General features: G+C 46.0%; 1 protein-coding gene across 5 annotated transcripts in view; it reads left to right on the top strand.

Moving 5' to 3' along the window:
- Positions 1-16,407, top strand: part of DNM2 (dynamin 2) — a 184,674-nt gene that overhangs the window by 136,947 nt on the left and 31,320 nt on the right. For 4 of the 5 annotated variants that reach the window (XM_063931416.1, XM_063931417.1, XM_063931418.1 and 1 more), the window contains one exon: positions 6,013-9,545. The exons of the other annotated variant lie outside the window; for it this stretch is intronic. In XM_063931416.1, coding sequence (XP_063787486.1) covers positions 6,013-6,082 — 70 coding nt within the window. In that variant the 3' untranslated portion in view covers positions 6,083-9,545. Of the gene's footprint in view, positions 1-6,012; positions 9,546-16,407 lie in introns of those variants that run through there. 5 annotated transcript variants of the gene reach the window in all.

Raw genomic sequence — 16,407 nt, forward strand, 5'->3', positions numbered from 1 at the left:
GGGAACAGAAGTTGCTGGAAGCGGTTGGAACTCAGGAACTTTAGGGTGGAATCCAAAGTTAGTGAAGAATGGTGTTGAAGCAGATAAAGAATGATACTGGTTGTTATGACAGAACTCGGCCCAGGGAAGTAATTGAACCCAGTCATCTTGAGAGGAGGACACATAGATGCGGAGGAAGGCCTCCAAGTCCTGATTCACCCTCTCGGTTTGACCATTGGTCTGAGGATGGTAAGCCGTGGAAAACTTTAGCTTGACTTGGAGGACTTGACATAAACTTCGCCAGAATTTGGCTGTGAATTGAACTCCTCGATCTGAGATAATTTCTTCAGGAAGACCGTGGAGTCGGAAGATCTCTTGTATGAATACTTGAGCCAACTTGGAAGCTGACGGAAGACCGGTGAGAGGAATGAAGTGTGCCATCTTGGTGAACCGGTCAACTACCACCCAGATGGTATTGAACTTGTTGCACATGGGTAAGTCTGTAATGAAATCCATCGACAAGTGGGTCCATGGTCGACGGGGAACGGATAGTGGAACCAGTTGCCCCGCAGGCGACTGGCGGGATACTTTATGTTGGGCACACTTTGGGCAAGATGCAATAAACTCCAAGACGTCCTTTTTCAGAGTTGGCCACCAATAGGACCTAGAGATAAACTCCAGGGTTTTTTGGATACCTGTATGTCCGGCAAAACGGGAAGCATGGGCCCAATGCATGAGCTTCTTCCTTAGCATCGGCTTCACAAAACTTTTCCCTGATGGGGGCGTAGAGTCCATCCCTACCGTGGAGAATGCCAACGGATTTATAATAGGATGCTTGTCTGAAGACTCTGACTCATTTTCTTGCTCCCATGAGCGGGAAAGGGCATCGGCCTTGCGATTCTGAGAGCCCGGACAGAACTGGAGTTTAAAGTCGAACCTGGAAAAGAAAAGTGCCCATCTGGCCTGACGAGGGTTGAGACATTGTGCGCCCTTCAGGTATAAAAGGTTCTTGTGGTCTGTAAGTATGGTGATTGAATGAGAAGCTCCCTCCAACAGATACCTCCACTCTTCTAGAGCGAGCTTGATGGCTAGCAACTCCTGGTCGCCAATGGCATAGTTGCGCTCAGCTGGGGAGAACTTCCGGGAGAAGAAACTGCAAGGGTGTAAATGGCCATCTTTAGCCCTCTGAGATAACACCGCTCCTACTCCAACGGAGGAGGCATCCACCTCTAAGATGAAAGGAGAGTCGATGTCAGGCTGTTTCAGAACAGGCGCAGAGATTAACCTTTGTTTTAAAAGATGAAATGCTTGCATGGCTTCTTCAGACCACTTGGACGGGTTAGCACCCTTCTTAGTGAAAGCAGTAATAGGCGCCACAATGGTGGAAAAGTCTCGTATAAACTTTCGGTAATAGTTGGCGAACCCTAAGAACCTCTGGACCCCTTTGAGGGTTAAGGGTACCGGCCAATTTTGGATTGCTTGTAGTTTCTCAGGATCCATCTCTAGTCCGGAACCGGACACAATGTACCCTAGAAACGGAATGGACTTGACTTCAAAGACGCATTTTTCTAATTTGCAATAGAGATGATTGACACGGAGACGGGACAGAACCTCTTTAACCCAAAAATGATGTTCCTCTAAATCGTTGGCAAAAATGAGGATATCGTCTAGATAGACCACGACATGACGGTATAGAATGTCTCTGAAGATCTCATTGACAAAATGCTGGAAGACAGCTGGAGCATTGCTCAATCCGAAGGGCATGACGAGGTACTCATAATGTCCGTCACGGGTGTTAAAGGCGGTCTTCCACTCGTCACCCTCACGGATCCGGATGAGATTGTATGCACCTCGCAAGTCCAGCTTTGTAAAGATGGTAGCTCCGCTAACTCTGTCAAAGAGCTCAGTAATCAGGGGTAAAGGATAACGGTTCTTGATGGTAATGTCGTTCAAACCTCTGTAGTCGATGCACGGCCGTAGACCACCATCTTTCTTTTTTACAAAAAAGAAGCCTGCGCCGGCTGGAGAAGAAGAAGGTCGAATGAACCCCTTTGCTAGGTTCTCTTTAATATATTCCTCCATAGAATGCGTCTCAGGCAGAGACAACGGATAAGTTCGGCCTCGAGGTGGAACCTTCCCTGGAACGAGATCAATCGGACAGTCCCATTCTCTATGAGGAGGAAGGATATCAGCAGAAGCTTTACTGAACACATCCGTGAAATCTTGATATGGAGGAGGTGGAACATCAGACGACCTGGGGGAGGAAGAACAGACAGGCAATACTTTAAACAAACATGTCTCAGCACAGGAGGAACCCCATGCCAGGATTTGCGTAGTCGTCCAATCAATTGTAGGATTGTGAAGACGGAGCCATGGAAGGCCCAGGACCACAGGATGTGTGGCTCTTGGAATCACTAAAAAAGAAATAAGTTCGGAATGAAGAACTCCCACTCTCAGACGAACTGGTAGAGTCCTTAAAGAAATGACTGCATCAAAAATTTTGCTGCCATCCACGGCAGTTAAAGAAATGGACGAAGGAAGTCTCTCGGTGGGTAGGGACCACCGTTTAACATAGGCTTCGGTAATAAAGTTCCCAGCTGCTCCGGAATCAAGGAGGGCAATGACGTTCCGATAACGTTGAGCAACTTGAAGCGAGACTGGGAGATTACAATCTTGAGGAGATGGAGAGGAGATCATTACTCCTAGCCGGCCCTCTCCTTGGCGAGCTAGGATTTGGAGTTTCCCGGACGTTTGGGACAGGCATTAATGGTGTGAGACGGAGCTGCACAATAGAGACAGAGAAACTCGGAGAGACGTCTTCGGCGCTCAGCAGGAGTTAAACGGGAACGGCCAAGTTGCATGGGCTCATCTTTAGATGGTGACAGTTGACGAGGAGGAGGAGCAGAAGATTTTGGAGCAGATGATCTTCCACGCTCAGTTGCTCTCTCTCTGAAACGTAAATCAACTTTCGTGCAGAGTGAGATTAGCTCATCTAACTTAGAAGGTAAGTCTCTGGTAGCTAACTCATCTTTAATACGCTCAGATAAGCCATGCCAGAATGCAGCATACAGGGCCTCGTCGTTCCATGCCAGTTCGGATGCCAGGATCTGGAACTGTATCAGATATTGTCCTACAGTACGTGACCCCTGGCGTAAACGGAGAATCTCGGATGAAGCTGAGGTTACCCGGCCTGGCTCATCGAAGATGCGCCTGAATGTTGACACGAAGGCAGTGTAGGAAGATAGCAGGGTGTCGGACCTCTCCCATAACGGTGATGCCCAATCAAGGGCTGAGCCACTGAGAAGAGAAATAATGTAGGCAATTTTTGTACGGTCACTGGGAAAATTGCCAGGTTGTAGCTCAAACTGAATCTCACACTGGTTGAGAAATCCCCTGCAGAATCTTGGAGATCCGTCAAATTTTGCTGGCGTTGGAAGATGAAGACGTGGAGCAGAAATGGGTAAGGTGGGTGGGGTTATAGCTGGAGTCACTGTGGTTGACGCACCAGACGCGCCTGATCCACGGAGAGTTGTCTGAATCCCATCCAGCCGAGTAGAGAGATCCTGGAGACAGCGGATGATGTGGCCCTGTGCAGCCTCCTGATGTTCTAGTCGGGCTGCCAGTTCTTGCATCGGCCTGGCCGCTTGATCCTGGTCTCCGGCTGGATACATTAGGTCAGTGCTTACTGTCACAACTGAGGGCCTGAGCTGACGGGAGGCAGCCTCAGTTGTAGGGGCTGAGATGTACCGGAACCTGGGAGGTTGTATCAGACCCCTGGACATGTAAGTAACATGAATAATAACTGCCCGAAGGCGTGACCACGACAACTTGGATAAAAGTCAATGATGTTTATTATGACAACTCCGCAACACAGCAGCAGTAAAAGAAAACGTAAAAGTCAGCAAAGAATAAATACAGTTCCTGGGTACTACAGGATGGCAGGAGCCACAGGGCACTGGTAGTGTGAGATAGTTCTTATGATCTTCTAGATGGAAAGTCCTTACCAGGCCCGACTGTAGCAATGGAGATAACCCAGGATTGTGCCAGCTGGTGTTCCAGGAAAAGCTGGGTTGCTGAAGATAAAACAGCTGCTGTGGATACTGGCTGGAACCAGACTGTTGTTAGCACGGAGTGGATACTGGCTGGAACCAGTTAAATAATAAATGAACTTGGGAGCGATGAAATATGAACTGAAATGTAGAACTTGAGAGCGGAGAAATAATAATACCGGTGGAGAGTGGTAAAGTGTAGAAAGGACACCGGCCCTTTAAGGGAAGCTGTACTCTGCTGGAAGCTGAGCTGGAAGCAGGTAATGTTGTAGCTGGAAACAGATGAATCCACAATGGATTGGAGAGTCAGGCTACACCGCAGGTGGAATGCTGGTGCGGGTCTCTATGGTGGAAGTCTTGAGACAGGAGCTGGAACCTGGAAGACAATCACAGGAGAGAGACAAACAGGAACTAGGTTTGACAACCAAAGCACTGACGCCTTCCTTGCTCAGGCACAGTGTATTTATACCTGCAGCAAGGAAGGGATTGGCTAGGCAATTATGCAGATTAACAATACTGACAACAGATTGGAGGAAATGATCAGCTGACAGAATCCAAGATGGCTGCGCCCATGCAGACACTTGGAGGGAAGTTTGGTTTGTAATCCATGTGGTAATGAAAACAGTAATGGCGGCGCCGGCCACTGGAGACAGGAGACGCCAGGCTGACAAGTGCACATCCAACCACGCGGACACAGCGGAGGCCGCGGCTGACGTAATCGCCACTCTGACACTCTGCATGCAGAAGCTCAGGGACGGCGGCGGAGGCCGCGGAAGACGCCATGCCAGATGTAATAAGGCGTTACTGTGACAGCGTCTCAGAGAGACAGGAGAGGATGCAGGAATGTGAACATTAGGATAACAGATGGGATCCGGTCCTGGAGCGCTGAGCCAGCCTTAGGAGGCATCTGATGGGTAAGAAATGGCGTCCAGATACCCGGATCGTGACAGTTGGTTAGCTTTGATTTCCTTTTTGTTATGTGTGAGCTGGTGTGAATCTCACGACTATCTGTGTGTTTCCTTCTCTCTGAAGTATGTCCGTCTCCTCGGGCACAGTTTCTAGACGGAGTCTGGTAGGAGGGGCATAGAGGGAGGAGCCAGCCCACACTATTAAACTCTTAAAGTGCCAGTAGCTCCCAAAGAACCCGTCTATACCCCATGGTACTAAATTGGACCCCAGCATCCTCTACGGACTACGAGAAAAGGATTTACTGGTAGGTAATTAAAATCCTATTTTCATAATTTTGCACTGTATTTTATGGTTTTAGATTCTACCTTTTTGTGGGGGTTTTCTGGGTTTTTTTAATAACAAAGTTTGACCTCTTGAATCCTTGATCTGTTAGTAATGCCTTGCGTAGACTAAGCCAGCTACCCCAAGCAAGGACCAGGCTTGCTTATCTGGAGGAACATTCTAGTGCCGTTACTATGGAAAATGGAGGCTTCCATTTTATGAGCTTAACCAATAGTCATGAGACACTAGGTCATTCACTAGGCACTATTGGCATTGCAGAGGCATGAGGAATCCTGTGAGCTCATTGTTCCTAGTCAGACGATGGGCTGAATATTCAGTCAGCCCACAAAATGTCTGCCCCCACTATTTGTAGGCAATGAGTGTACTGTGAGGATCCATATGTTCAGCTCTTTTATAATATTGTCAATAACCAGTACACACTGAATTGTCTAAATTATGCATCTAAAGAGATATGCAGCTTTAAGTTCTATTTAAGGCCGGTCTTTCTGACAAAATAACATCATATATAACGTTCAGATATTGTATAAAATTCTGGATAATGTTAATGCCAATTATTCCTAATAGCAAACGCTACACATTCTGTGAGAGTAATAAATAATCTATTTTAGGACTTGCAGAACGAATGATGATGCCTCTGTGGGGTTTTTATTGTATGGATACCCCACATAACTATCTCCATCTCTGTGCCTTTCTTAAAACAGCTCTTTCTCTTGCCCTCTCTTCCTTTTTGCAGCCGGAGACCTCCCGCCGCCCCAAACCGGCCCACCATAATCCGACCTGCAGAGCCCTCCTTACTAGACTAAGCGTCAGGAGGGGCGGTAGCGAAAAACCAATGGCTCTGCAGTTATCTTTTGGGAAGAGGGAGAGATTTATACGCAGGGTGTTCATTTTCGTTGTCACAGACGCTGTGCCCGCCCAGGCGTGTAATCTGTCAGTATTGTCGTCGTTGACCAGTTTTATAGAAATAGGCTTTATACACCTCATGAAATCCATTAGACCGACAAATGTGTCATTTAATGTTTGTGTGTGTGTTGGAATTACACTTGAGTATATTTCTTGGCTGGAAGCTGAGACTGAGAGAAAGAAGCCATTTTGAATCTGTGAATCTAAAATGACTGGCATCTCCCTTCAGATATTTATAATGCCTGCTAAACATACTGCCATGACAGCTTCTATTTCCATGATCTTCTTTAAAAGAAGCCTGAATTTAAAAAAAATATATATATATTTTAATTGGATTAAATGAGACACAAAGTCTATTTCTATCAGTAGTTTCTGGTCTAATGATAGAAAAATACAGGGTTTAATTCAATGTTGAGTGGAAAAGTGTAACTTTCATGGAAGAAAACTAGATTAACACCAACTATTGTAATATACGACATCCAGTGTATGCTGGTTATTTGGCCCCTATGTAACCATCTGAGTATTTAAGCAATTTCTTCATATTACAGATGTGTAATTTACAATTTGTTTCTAACCTAATGGAATTATGTACAGTTTTTGTTTTTTCGAGTCAATTTGCATTAATTTTCATATATATATATTTAACAGTCTATCAAACCTATGTACTGTGAGATTTTTTTTTCTGCAGAAATTTAGACTGAATTATTCACTTTAAATCGGTGCCTTTATTGCCTACGGGTGGGGTTGGGAATTAGAAGATTCTATGAATTGAGAAACACAAACATGATTTGGAATAATCGTAATTCTGGCTTTGTAAAGAGTTTGACAAACCGCTTAGAACTGAAACCAATAAGGCTGAAGTTAATAACGCAATCGGTAAAAGATAATTTGAATTGTGTTTAATACTAAAGACTGTTACTGAAAAACTACTCCCAAAATATCATGTTTTAGTTTTAACTAAGGCATGATGAATACAGAGGTTCTCTAAACCAGAGATTTCCCAAAGACGTCCAGGTCGGTCCACCGCTGTTCTTTTCCTTTCAGATTTTCACTATTAAATCGTGAGCATAAAATTGACTGCTGGAAGGTTTTTTGTTTTTTTAAAGTAGGTTATAATCTGAAATCCATTACTCACAAACTGCAAAAGTCACATCCCCACATCTACAACAGTGACCAAAGTTCTACTGATAAAGAGCAACGAGCTCAAAGAGCAAAACCTAGCATGTCAGTTGTATTCCTTTTTTGTTGTCGTTCTTTTTGTAATTTACCCGGCACGTATCCATGTTGTACTTTATTCCACTGCTCTGAATAGTAGATTTGAAGGACTACTTGCCGGTCACTCTGACTTTATAGCCTGGCATGCCGCAGCAGGATGGGAAGATGAAGAAGCACATAGCCTTCAAAGAATCTTCTTTAATAAAACACCACCGCTATTAAAGTGTGATCACAACATCCTTGTAAATTGATATGCCACATTCTACTAAATATTGGGAAAGCACACAGAGTGGACACCTATTTGTCTTCTACCTTCGGATGGCTTTAATGTATTGGCTTGTAGATGTGTTCATGCACATTTGACAAAATACTTAGATTTATTTTCTTCCTTCAGTGCTTTTCAGTCCTGTATTTCTAGCAGGATCATTTGTGTATCATACCTCCCAACATTACCCTCTCCAGGAGGGACAGAATGCTCTGTTACTGGACTTCCCTCTTAATGTATGATTGCCGGCACCTGTGGTGAACTAGTTGTTTGATAAGAAAGGTGTTTCACCACAGGTGATGGCAATAAGTAATTAAGAGGGAAGTCCAGGAGCAGAGCATTTTGTTCCTCCTGGAGAGGGTTATGTTGGGAGGTATGGTGTATTGTCATTTCCCAAGGACATGGTACAATTTTGCATCACTCTCTGCATGCATGGAATACAATAGTAACCAGAGTGCATCTTTGTATTTTATCATTATCCCAAGCCTATCAAACTAAATTCTGTGATAACAATGCATTACTAATAAGCACTTAAAGAAGTTGGTTATGAATGTAGTTAGTGAAGTTGTTCGTCTGGCCCCAACACCCCTTGGCACTTTTTTTTATTCAAGTCTGACAAACCTGCTCTGCCTCATTCCCCAGAGACCTCCAGCAATTGAAACTACCTACTGCAATCCGCTTTCTGTAGATGCTCTCATTCCTGCAGCTGCTAAGGTGAAAGCACTGGTGGACGTGCGATCTGCTTCTTTGCAGAATGAGTCATATGGCAGATTGAGGTCTATTTACTAAGCCGTTGAGAGAGATAAAGTACCAGCCAAGCTGCTCCAAACTGCCACGATACAGGCTGTGTTTGAGAATTGACAGGAGCTGGGTGGCTGGTACTTTATCTCTCTCCACTTTTATGCCTCTCTACATGCATCTAACTGTGGTTATACTTCTTGTACTAGACCACTGTTTCCCAAACTCTGGGGCTGATGTATTAACCTGGAGAAGGCATAAGGAAGTGATAAACTAGTGATATGTGCATTTGATAAAGGCACCAGCCAAACTGTTAATTTACATAATGGCACCAGCCAATCAGCTCCAATATCACCTTGCACATATCACTGGTTTATCACTTCCTTATGCCTTCTCCAGGTTAATACATCTGCCCCTCTGTCCTCAGCACCCCACACAGTTCATGTTTTCCAGGTCACCTGTGGAGTTTTAAAATGTGACAGTTGGTGATACACAGTGCACCTGCCGGGTGATCTGGAAACCGTGAACTGTTTGGGACGCTGAGGACTGAGCTTGAGAACTGTACTAGACAGTGCAGATTACAAGAGAGCGCACGCAAATGCTATGTCTCTTTATACCCCTTTCACACCGCACAAATAACCTGGTATCGACCCAGTATATTGCCGGGTCGTCACGGGTTGCTGTGTGGTGTGAAAGGGCCCATGGCGAATTCCCGAGGTCGCCTGACCCGGTAATTTAACCCGGGAATAAAGCAGTGAATTGATTGGCTGCAGTCTTACAGATATTTGTTCAGCCTGTAATATGCCTCCATGTTGTGTTGGTGACAGGTCCACTCTAAGGACCTGCTGCAATCTATAGTGATGCGCTGTGGCAATACACGGTCACTGGGCATATTACACGCTGCTGTTATACTGCCTTTGTGTTTGTTGCAGCAGTTTCCCCCCCAGATTGTTCCCATCATGTTTGTGTTTCAGCAGTTTTTAGTAGGAGTCAAAGAAGAATGTTACAGACTTTTTTTCTTTTTGTAATTCTAAGGAGAGGCTGATGTATTGCCACCAAGAAAACTGTGTACAATTACCTCCCCTATTCTGTATCTTATTAATAAACTAAAATAAAGGGAACTTTATCCTTCTGGTGATTGGTGATTTCACTTGTTGGTGTTTGCTTACTGTTGGTGAATTTATTCTCATGCACTTGGAAACTTCATCACTTTTTTACACTGTGCTATATAACCCTTCTTATTTCCTATTACTCCGTATAACCGCTCCCTATATCTCCGGTTACTCCGTATAACCTCTTCCTATACCTCCTGTTACTCCATATTTCCTCTCCCTATATCCCCTCCTAATACTTCATATACTCTCTCCCTGTGTCTCCTCCTATTACTCCATATACCCTCTCCCTGTATCTCCTGTTACTCCGTATAACCTCTCCCTATATCTCCTCCTATTACTCCATATACCCTCTCCCTGTATCTCCTGTTACTCCGTATAACCTCTCCCTATATCTCCTCCTATTACTCCATATACCCTCTCCCTGTATCTCCTATTACTCCATATAACCTCTCCCTATATCACCTCCTATTACTCCCTATAACCTCTCCCTGTATCTCCTCCTATTACTCCGTATAAACTCTCCCTGTATCTCCTCTTATTACTCCCTATAACCTCTCCCTATATCTCCTCTTATTACTCCCTATAACCTCTCCCTATATCTCCTCCTATTACTCCCTATAACCTCTCCCTATATCTCCTCCTATTACTCCCTATAACCTCTCCCTATGTCTCCTCCTATCTCCTCCTATTACTCCCTATAACCTCTCCCTATATCTCCTCCTATTACTCCATATACCCTCTCCCTATATCTCCTCCTATTACTCCATATACCCTCTCCATATATCTCCTCCTATTACTCCATATACCCTCTCCATATATCTCCTCCTATTACTCCATATATCTCCTCCTATTACTCCATATACCCTCTCCCTATTACTCCATATACCCTCTCCCTATATCTCCTCCTATTACACCATATAACCTCTCCCTATATCTCCTCCTATTACTCCATATAACCTCTCCCTATATCTCCTCCTATTACTCCCTATAACCTCTCCCTATATCTCCTCCTATTACTCCCTATAACCTCTCCCTATATCTCCTCCTATTACTCCATATACCCTCTCCCTATATCTCCTCCTATTACTCCATATACCCTCTCCCTATATCTCCTCCTATTACACCATATAACCTCTCCCTATATCTCCTCCTATTACTCCATATAACCTCTCCCTATATCTTCTCCTATTACTCCCTATAACCTCTCCCTATATCTCCTCCTATTACTCCCTATAACCTCTCCCTATATCTCCTCCTATTACTCCCTATACCCTCTCCCTATATCTCCTCATATTACTCCATATAACTTCTCCCTATATCTCCTCTTATTACTCCATATAACCTCTCCCTATATCTCCTCATATGACTTCATATAACCTCATCCTGTATTGCCTCTTATTACTCCCTATAACTCCCCCTTATATTTATAGCAAGTTGACCTATTTTGTGGTTTTGATTCCTGCTGTTAATTTTTCAAATGCTGGTTTGTTACTTTATTGTACATTTGATGATTTAATTTTTGACAGTTACAACTAATTTTTGGACACTTCCTAAATGAGTTACTCATTTCCCTGCCTAAAACAGTGTTTCCTGAGAATGTCCATATTTGTGAGAACTGCTATAACACACTACTTTAGTGGTAGGCAATCTGATCCACTTCATGGCCCTTACAAAACTTATCTGGTCAGATGATCAACAGTATATTGACATGGTGCAGTGGGTCACCATCATCAGACTGTCTATATGTTCAGTATGCTGTTATCTGAAACGTCGACATTCCCAGAATGACTGTGGATAGGTGCCACCTGAAGGGTTAGGTGGAGGGGCATGGGTTATGCATCGAAGGTTAGGATTAGGGCGAAAATACGGGAATGCTGCAGAGTCGTCTATGCCGGTACTGCTGCATACATGACCGCCGGGACCCGGAAAAAGATGTTGGAGACATCGCTGCCGCCGGGAACAGGTAATTGACCACTGGGCCTCCAGGCATGTTAGGTCCACATTTTATCAAGTCGGCATTATTTATGTTTAGATGTGATGACTGTCGGCCCAACATACCACATCCCTTACAAAAAAAAAAAAGAGACCCCTATCGGTAATAACATCAGAAAATCTGAACACACCTGACAATAATGCAGGATGGGGATGGGGGCCAAGTGATGCCTTGTAGGGCTACCTGTTGCACATCACTGCACTAGAGCAGAGATACTAGTGCATCAAACAGGTCCCCCTGTGAGAGGAGGAGGAGGAGCAGTGTAGTGTGTAGCTCAGGCCTGGCCAACCTTTGGCTCTCCAGCTGTTGTGAAACTACACGTTCCAGCATGCCCTGACACAGTTTTAGCATTCCCTAATTGAAAACTGTGGCAGGGCATGCTGGGACTTGTAGTTTTGCAACAGCTGGAGAGTCGCGTGTTGGCCAGGCCTGGTGTAGCTAGTAGAAGGACTGGGCCTGTAGGTGCCACTGTAAGAATGCTCCGGTGCAACCTTGTGACTAGTAGCAAGGACTGTCTAACCCTTGCACTAGTGTATCTTAACACAATGAATACTTGCTATTAGTTTTGCAGTAACCGCACAACAAAGTTGGTATAACCCATTGTTCTGGAGGAAACCCTCAGAATTTCGTTTCGATTTCCTTACTTCTCAAACCACAATCCTATATCCCCAGCCAGCAGTGAGAGTGGGATGGTATGCAGACAGTAGCCAGGAACACTCCTAGGACCCTTACATCTGCAATGGAAGGTGATCCATAGTAGAGTGACAGCTTGTGGCCATTAATCCTTATATATTCTTATGCTTTGACAGCATTTCAGTGCCTACACGTTCACATTACCTTATTTACCACACTGGAAGGTTCTGTCTGCTGCGATCAGCTGATTTAGGTCTCCTGTCATGTCCTTAATGTCACTGTCTGATGGGCTTGAGAGAAGGGTTTTTGCAGAGTCGGTACTAAGCACTACTACTATCTGTAGGTAGAATCATGCACATTATCCCTGCGGAAAGCCAGCTGAATGTAATCCATGACTGGGTATCCTCTGTACTGGGCTCCCTTTAATGTCTGTTATTTAGTTCTACCAGACAAGTATATGCTCCAGTCACATACAGCTGGTGCCGAATGCTACGGACCGGTTCCCACCAACCAGCCTTGTCTCATGCACAGAGCACCAGATCTTTTATGCCAACAAAATGGAGAATTTATTGTAGATTGACATTCTCACTTTCCCGTATGTGAAAATAGGATTTTAATACCTACCGGTAAATCCTTTTCTCCTAGTCCGTAGAGGATGCTGGGGACTCCAAAAGGACCATGGGGTATAGACGGGATCCGCAGGAGCTTGGGCACACTTTAAATACTTAAACTGGGTGTGAACTGGCTCCTTCCTCTATGCCCCTCCTCCAGACCTCAGTTATAGGAACTGTGCCCAGGAGAGACTGACATTTAGAGGAAAGGATTTTTGTTTAAACAAAGGGCGAGAAACATACCAGCCCACACCACAACATACCGTACAACTGGAGTAGTATGAAACCAGATAACCGTATGAACTAACAGCAACAAGCTGAATAACCAAATACACAACCCATGTGTAAACAGATACAACCAGTAATACTACAACTGCAAGTAACAGTCCGCACTGGGATGGGCGCCCAGCATCCTCTACGGACTAGGAGAAAAGGATTTACCGGTAGGTATTGAAATCCTATTTTCTCTTACGTCCTAGAGGATGCTGGGGACTCCAAAAGGAGCATGGGTTCTATACCAAAGCTCCAGACCGGGCGGGAGAGTGCGGACGACTCTGCAGCGCCGATTGAGCAAACATGAGGTCCTCATCAGCCAGGGTATCAAACTTGTAAAACTTAGCAAATGTGTTTGAACCTGACCACGTAGCTGCTCTGCAAAGCTGAAGTGCCAAGAATTCTCCGGCAGCCGCCCAAGAAGAGCCCACCTTCCTAGTAGAATGGGCCTTTACCGACTTCGGCAACGGTAGCCCATCCGAAGAATGAGCCTGCTGAATCGTATTACAAATCCAGCGAGCAATAGTTTGTTTAGAAGCAGGATTTCCAATCTTGTTGGAAGCATACAGGACAAACAAAGCCTCTGTTTTCCTGGTAAGAGCCGTTCTGGCGACATAAATTCTCAAAGCTCTTACAACATCAAGAGACTTTGGAACCGCCACAGCATCCGTAGCCACAGGCACCACAATAGGTTGGTTAATGTGAAACGAAGAAACCACCTTCGGCAGAAACTGCTGATGAGTCCTCAATTCCGCTCTATCCGAATGTAAGATCAAATAAGGGCTCTTGCAAGACGAGGCCGCCAACTCTGACACTCGCCTAGCCGATGCCAGAGCCAAAAGCATGACCACTTTCCAAGTGAGAAACTTTAACTCAACCTTACGCAATGGTTCAAACCAGTGAGATATAAGGAACTGCAAGACCACTTCAAGATCCACCGGCGGCACAAATGGAGGGTGGATATGCAGCACTCCCTTCACAAAAGTCTGAACCTCGGGAAGGACGGCCAATTCTTTCTGAAAGAAAATAGATAAAGCCGAAATCTACACTTTTATGGAACCCAATTTCAGGCCTGCATCTACGCCTGCCTGCAAAAAATGGAGGAACCGACCCAAGTGAAACTCCTCCGCCGGAGCTGCTTTGGTCTCACACCATGAAACATATTTCCTCCAAATACGGTGATAATATTTTGCCGTAACCTCCTTCCTAGCTTTAAGGAGAATGGGGATGACCTCCCCGGGAATACCCTTCCGAGCTAAGATTTGGCGCTCAACTTCCACGCCGTCAAACGCAGCCGCGGTAAGTCCGGAAACACGCAGGGCCCCTGCAACACCAGGTCCTCTCTTAGAGGAAGCGGCCAGGGATCTTCCACTAGTAATTCTTGAAGATCTGGATACCAGGCCCTCCGTGGCCAATCTGGAACGACGAGTATCGCCTGAACCCTTGTTCATCTTGCGATCCTCTGCACCTTCGGAATGAGAGGAAGCGGAGGGAACACATACACCCACGGAGTCACCAGGGCGTCCACTGCACTGGCTTGGGGGTCCCTTGACCTGGAACAATACCTCGGAAGCTTCTTGTTGAGGCGAGACGCCATCATGTCTATCAGAGGAATTATCCAACGCTTTGTCACATCTGCAAATACCTCTTCATCACACTCCCGGATGGAGATCGTGTCTGCTGAGGAAGACTGCTGACAGAGCGCTCACGTGCTGTTCCGCCCAGCGTAGGATTCTTGTGGCCTCGTCCATAGCCACCCTGCTCCATGTTCCGCCTTGACGGTTTACGTACGCCACCGCTGTTATGTTGTCCGAGTGGATCAGGACAGGGAGACCCTGAAGAAGGTTCTGTGCTTGCAGCAGGCTGTTGGAAATGGCTCGCAACTCGAGAACATTTATGTGGAGACAAGATTCCTGGCTTGACCATTTTCCCTGGAAATTTCTTCCTTGCGTGACCGTGCACCAGCCTCGGAGACTTGCATCTGTTGTCAGCAGGACCCAGTTCTGGATTCCGAATCGGCGCCCCTCTAGAAGGTGAGAGCCTTGCAGCCACCACAGGAGCGAAATCCTGGCCCTGGAAGATAGACTTATTTTCCGGTGCATGTGCAGGTGAGACCCGGACCAGTTTTTCAGTAGATCCCACTGAAACACCTGGGCATGAAACCTGCCAAACGGAATGGCTTTGTAAGCCGCAACCATCTTCCCTAGTACCCGAGTGCATTGATGAATCGACACCCTAGACGGCCTCAGAAGCTCCCTGACCATGGTCTGGATTTCCAGAGCTTTGATCTCTGGAAGAAACACTTTCTGTATCTCCGTGTCCAGGACCATGCCCAGGAAGGACAGCCGAGTGGTCGGGATCAACTGAGACTTTGGCAAATTTATCATCCAACCGTGATGCCGCAGAACCGACAGAGAGAGATCCACATTTCTTAACAACTGTTCTTTGGACCTCGCCTTTATCAGGAGATCGTCCAAGTACGGGATAATTGTGACCCCTTGCTCGCGAAGGAGGACCATCATCTCTGCCATTACCTTGGTGAACACCCTCAGGGCCATGGAAAGCCCAAACGGCAACGCTTGAAATTGGTAATGACAATCCTGCACCACGAACCTCAGGAAAGCCTGATGAGGAGGGAAAATTGGGATGTGTAAGTAGGCATCTTTTATGTCTACTGACGCCATAAAATCCCCCCCTTCGAAGCTGGAGATCACCGCTCGAAGAGACTCCATCTTGAACTTGAAAGTTTTCAAGTATGGATTGAGGGATTTTAGGTTCAGAATCGGTCTGACCGAACCGTCTGGCTTCGGTACCACAAAGAGGCTCGAATAGAACCCTTTCCCCCGATCTGACGGGGGGAACCGGCACCACGACCCTCTGTTGACACAACTTTTGTATCGCCTCCTTCACCACCTCTCTTTCGGGAAGAGAAGTTGGCAAAGCTGTCACGAAAAACCGGTTGGGGGGCATCTCCTGAAACGCCAGTCTGTACCCTTGGGACACTATGTCTAAGACCTAAGGATCCAGGCCGAACGAGCCCAGACCTGACTGAAGAATTGGAGACGGCCCCCCCACCGGTAGGGACTCTCCCTGGGGAGCCCCAGCGTCATGCAGTAGACTTGGTAGAGGCAGGGGAGGACTTTTGGTCCTGGGTGCCCGACACTGCAGGCGACTTCTTTCCCCTACCTCTACCCTTTGAAGTGAGGAAGGACGAGCCCTTACCTCTTTTGTATTTATTAGGCCGAAAGGACTGCATCTGCTGATGGGGTGCCTTTTTCTGTTGTGTGGGAACATAGGGAAGAAAAGATGACTTACCCGCCGTAGCGGTCGACACCAGGTCAGCCAGGCCGTCACCGAACAAGACACTACCTTTAAAAGGGAG

This window comes from Pseudophryne corroboree, chromosome 6 (assembly GCF_028390025.1).
Source record: "Pseudophryne corroboree isolate aPseCor3 chromosome 6, aPseCor3.hap2, whole genome shotgun sequence".
NCBI classification, from domain to species: Eukaryota; Metazoa; Chordata; class Amphibia; order Anura; family Myobatrachidae; genus Pseudophryne; species Pseudophryne corroboree.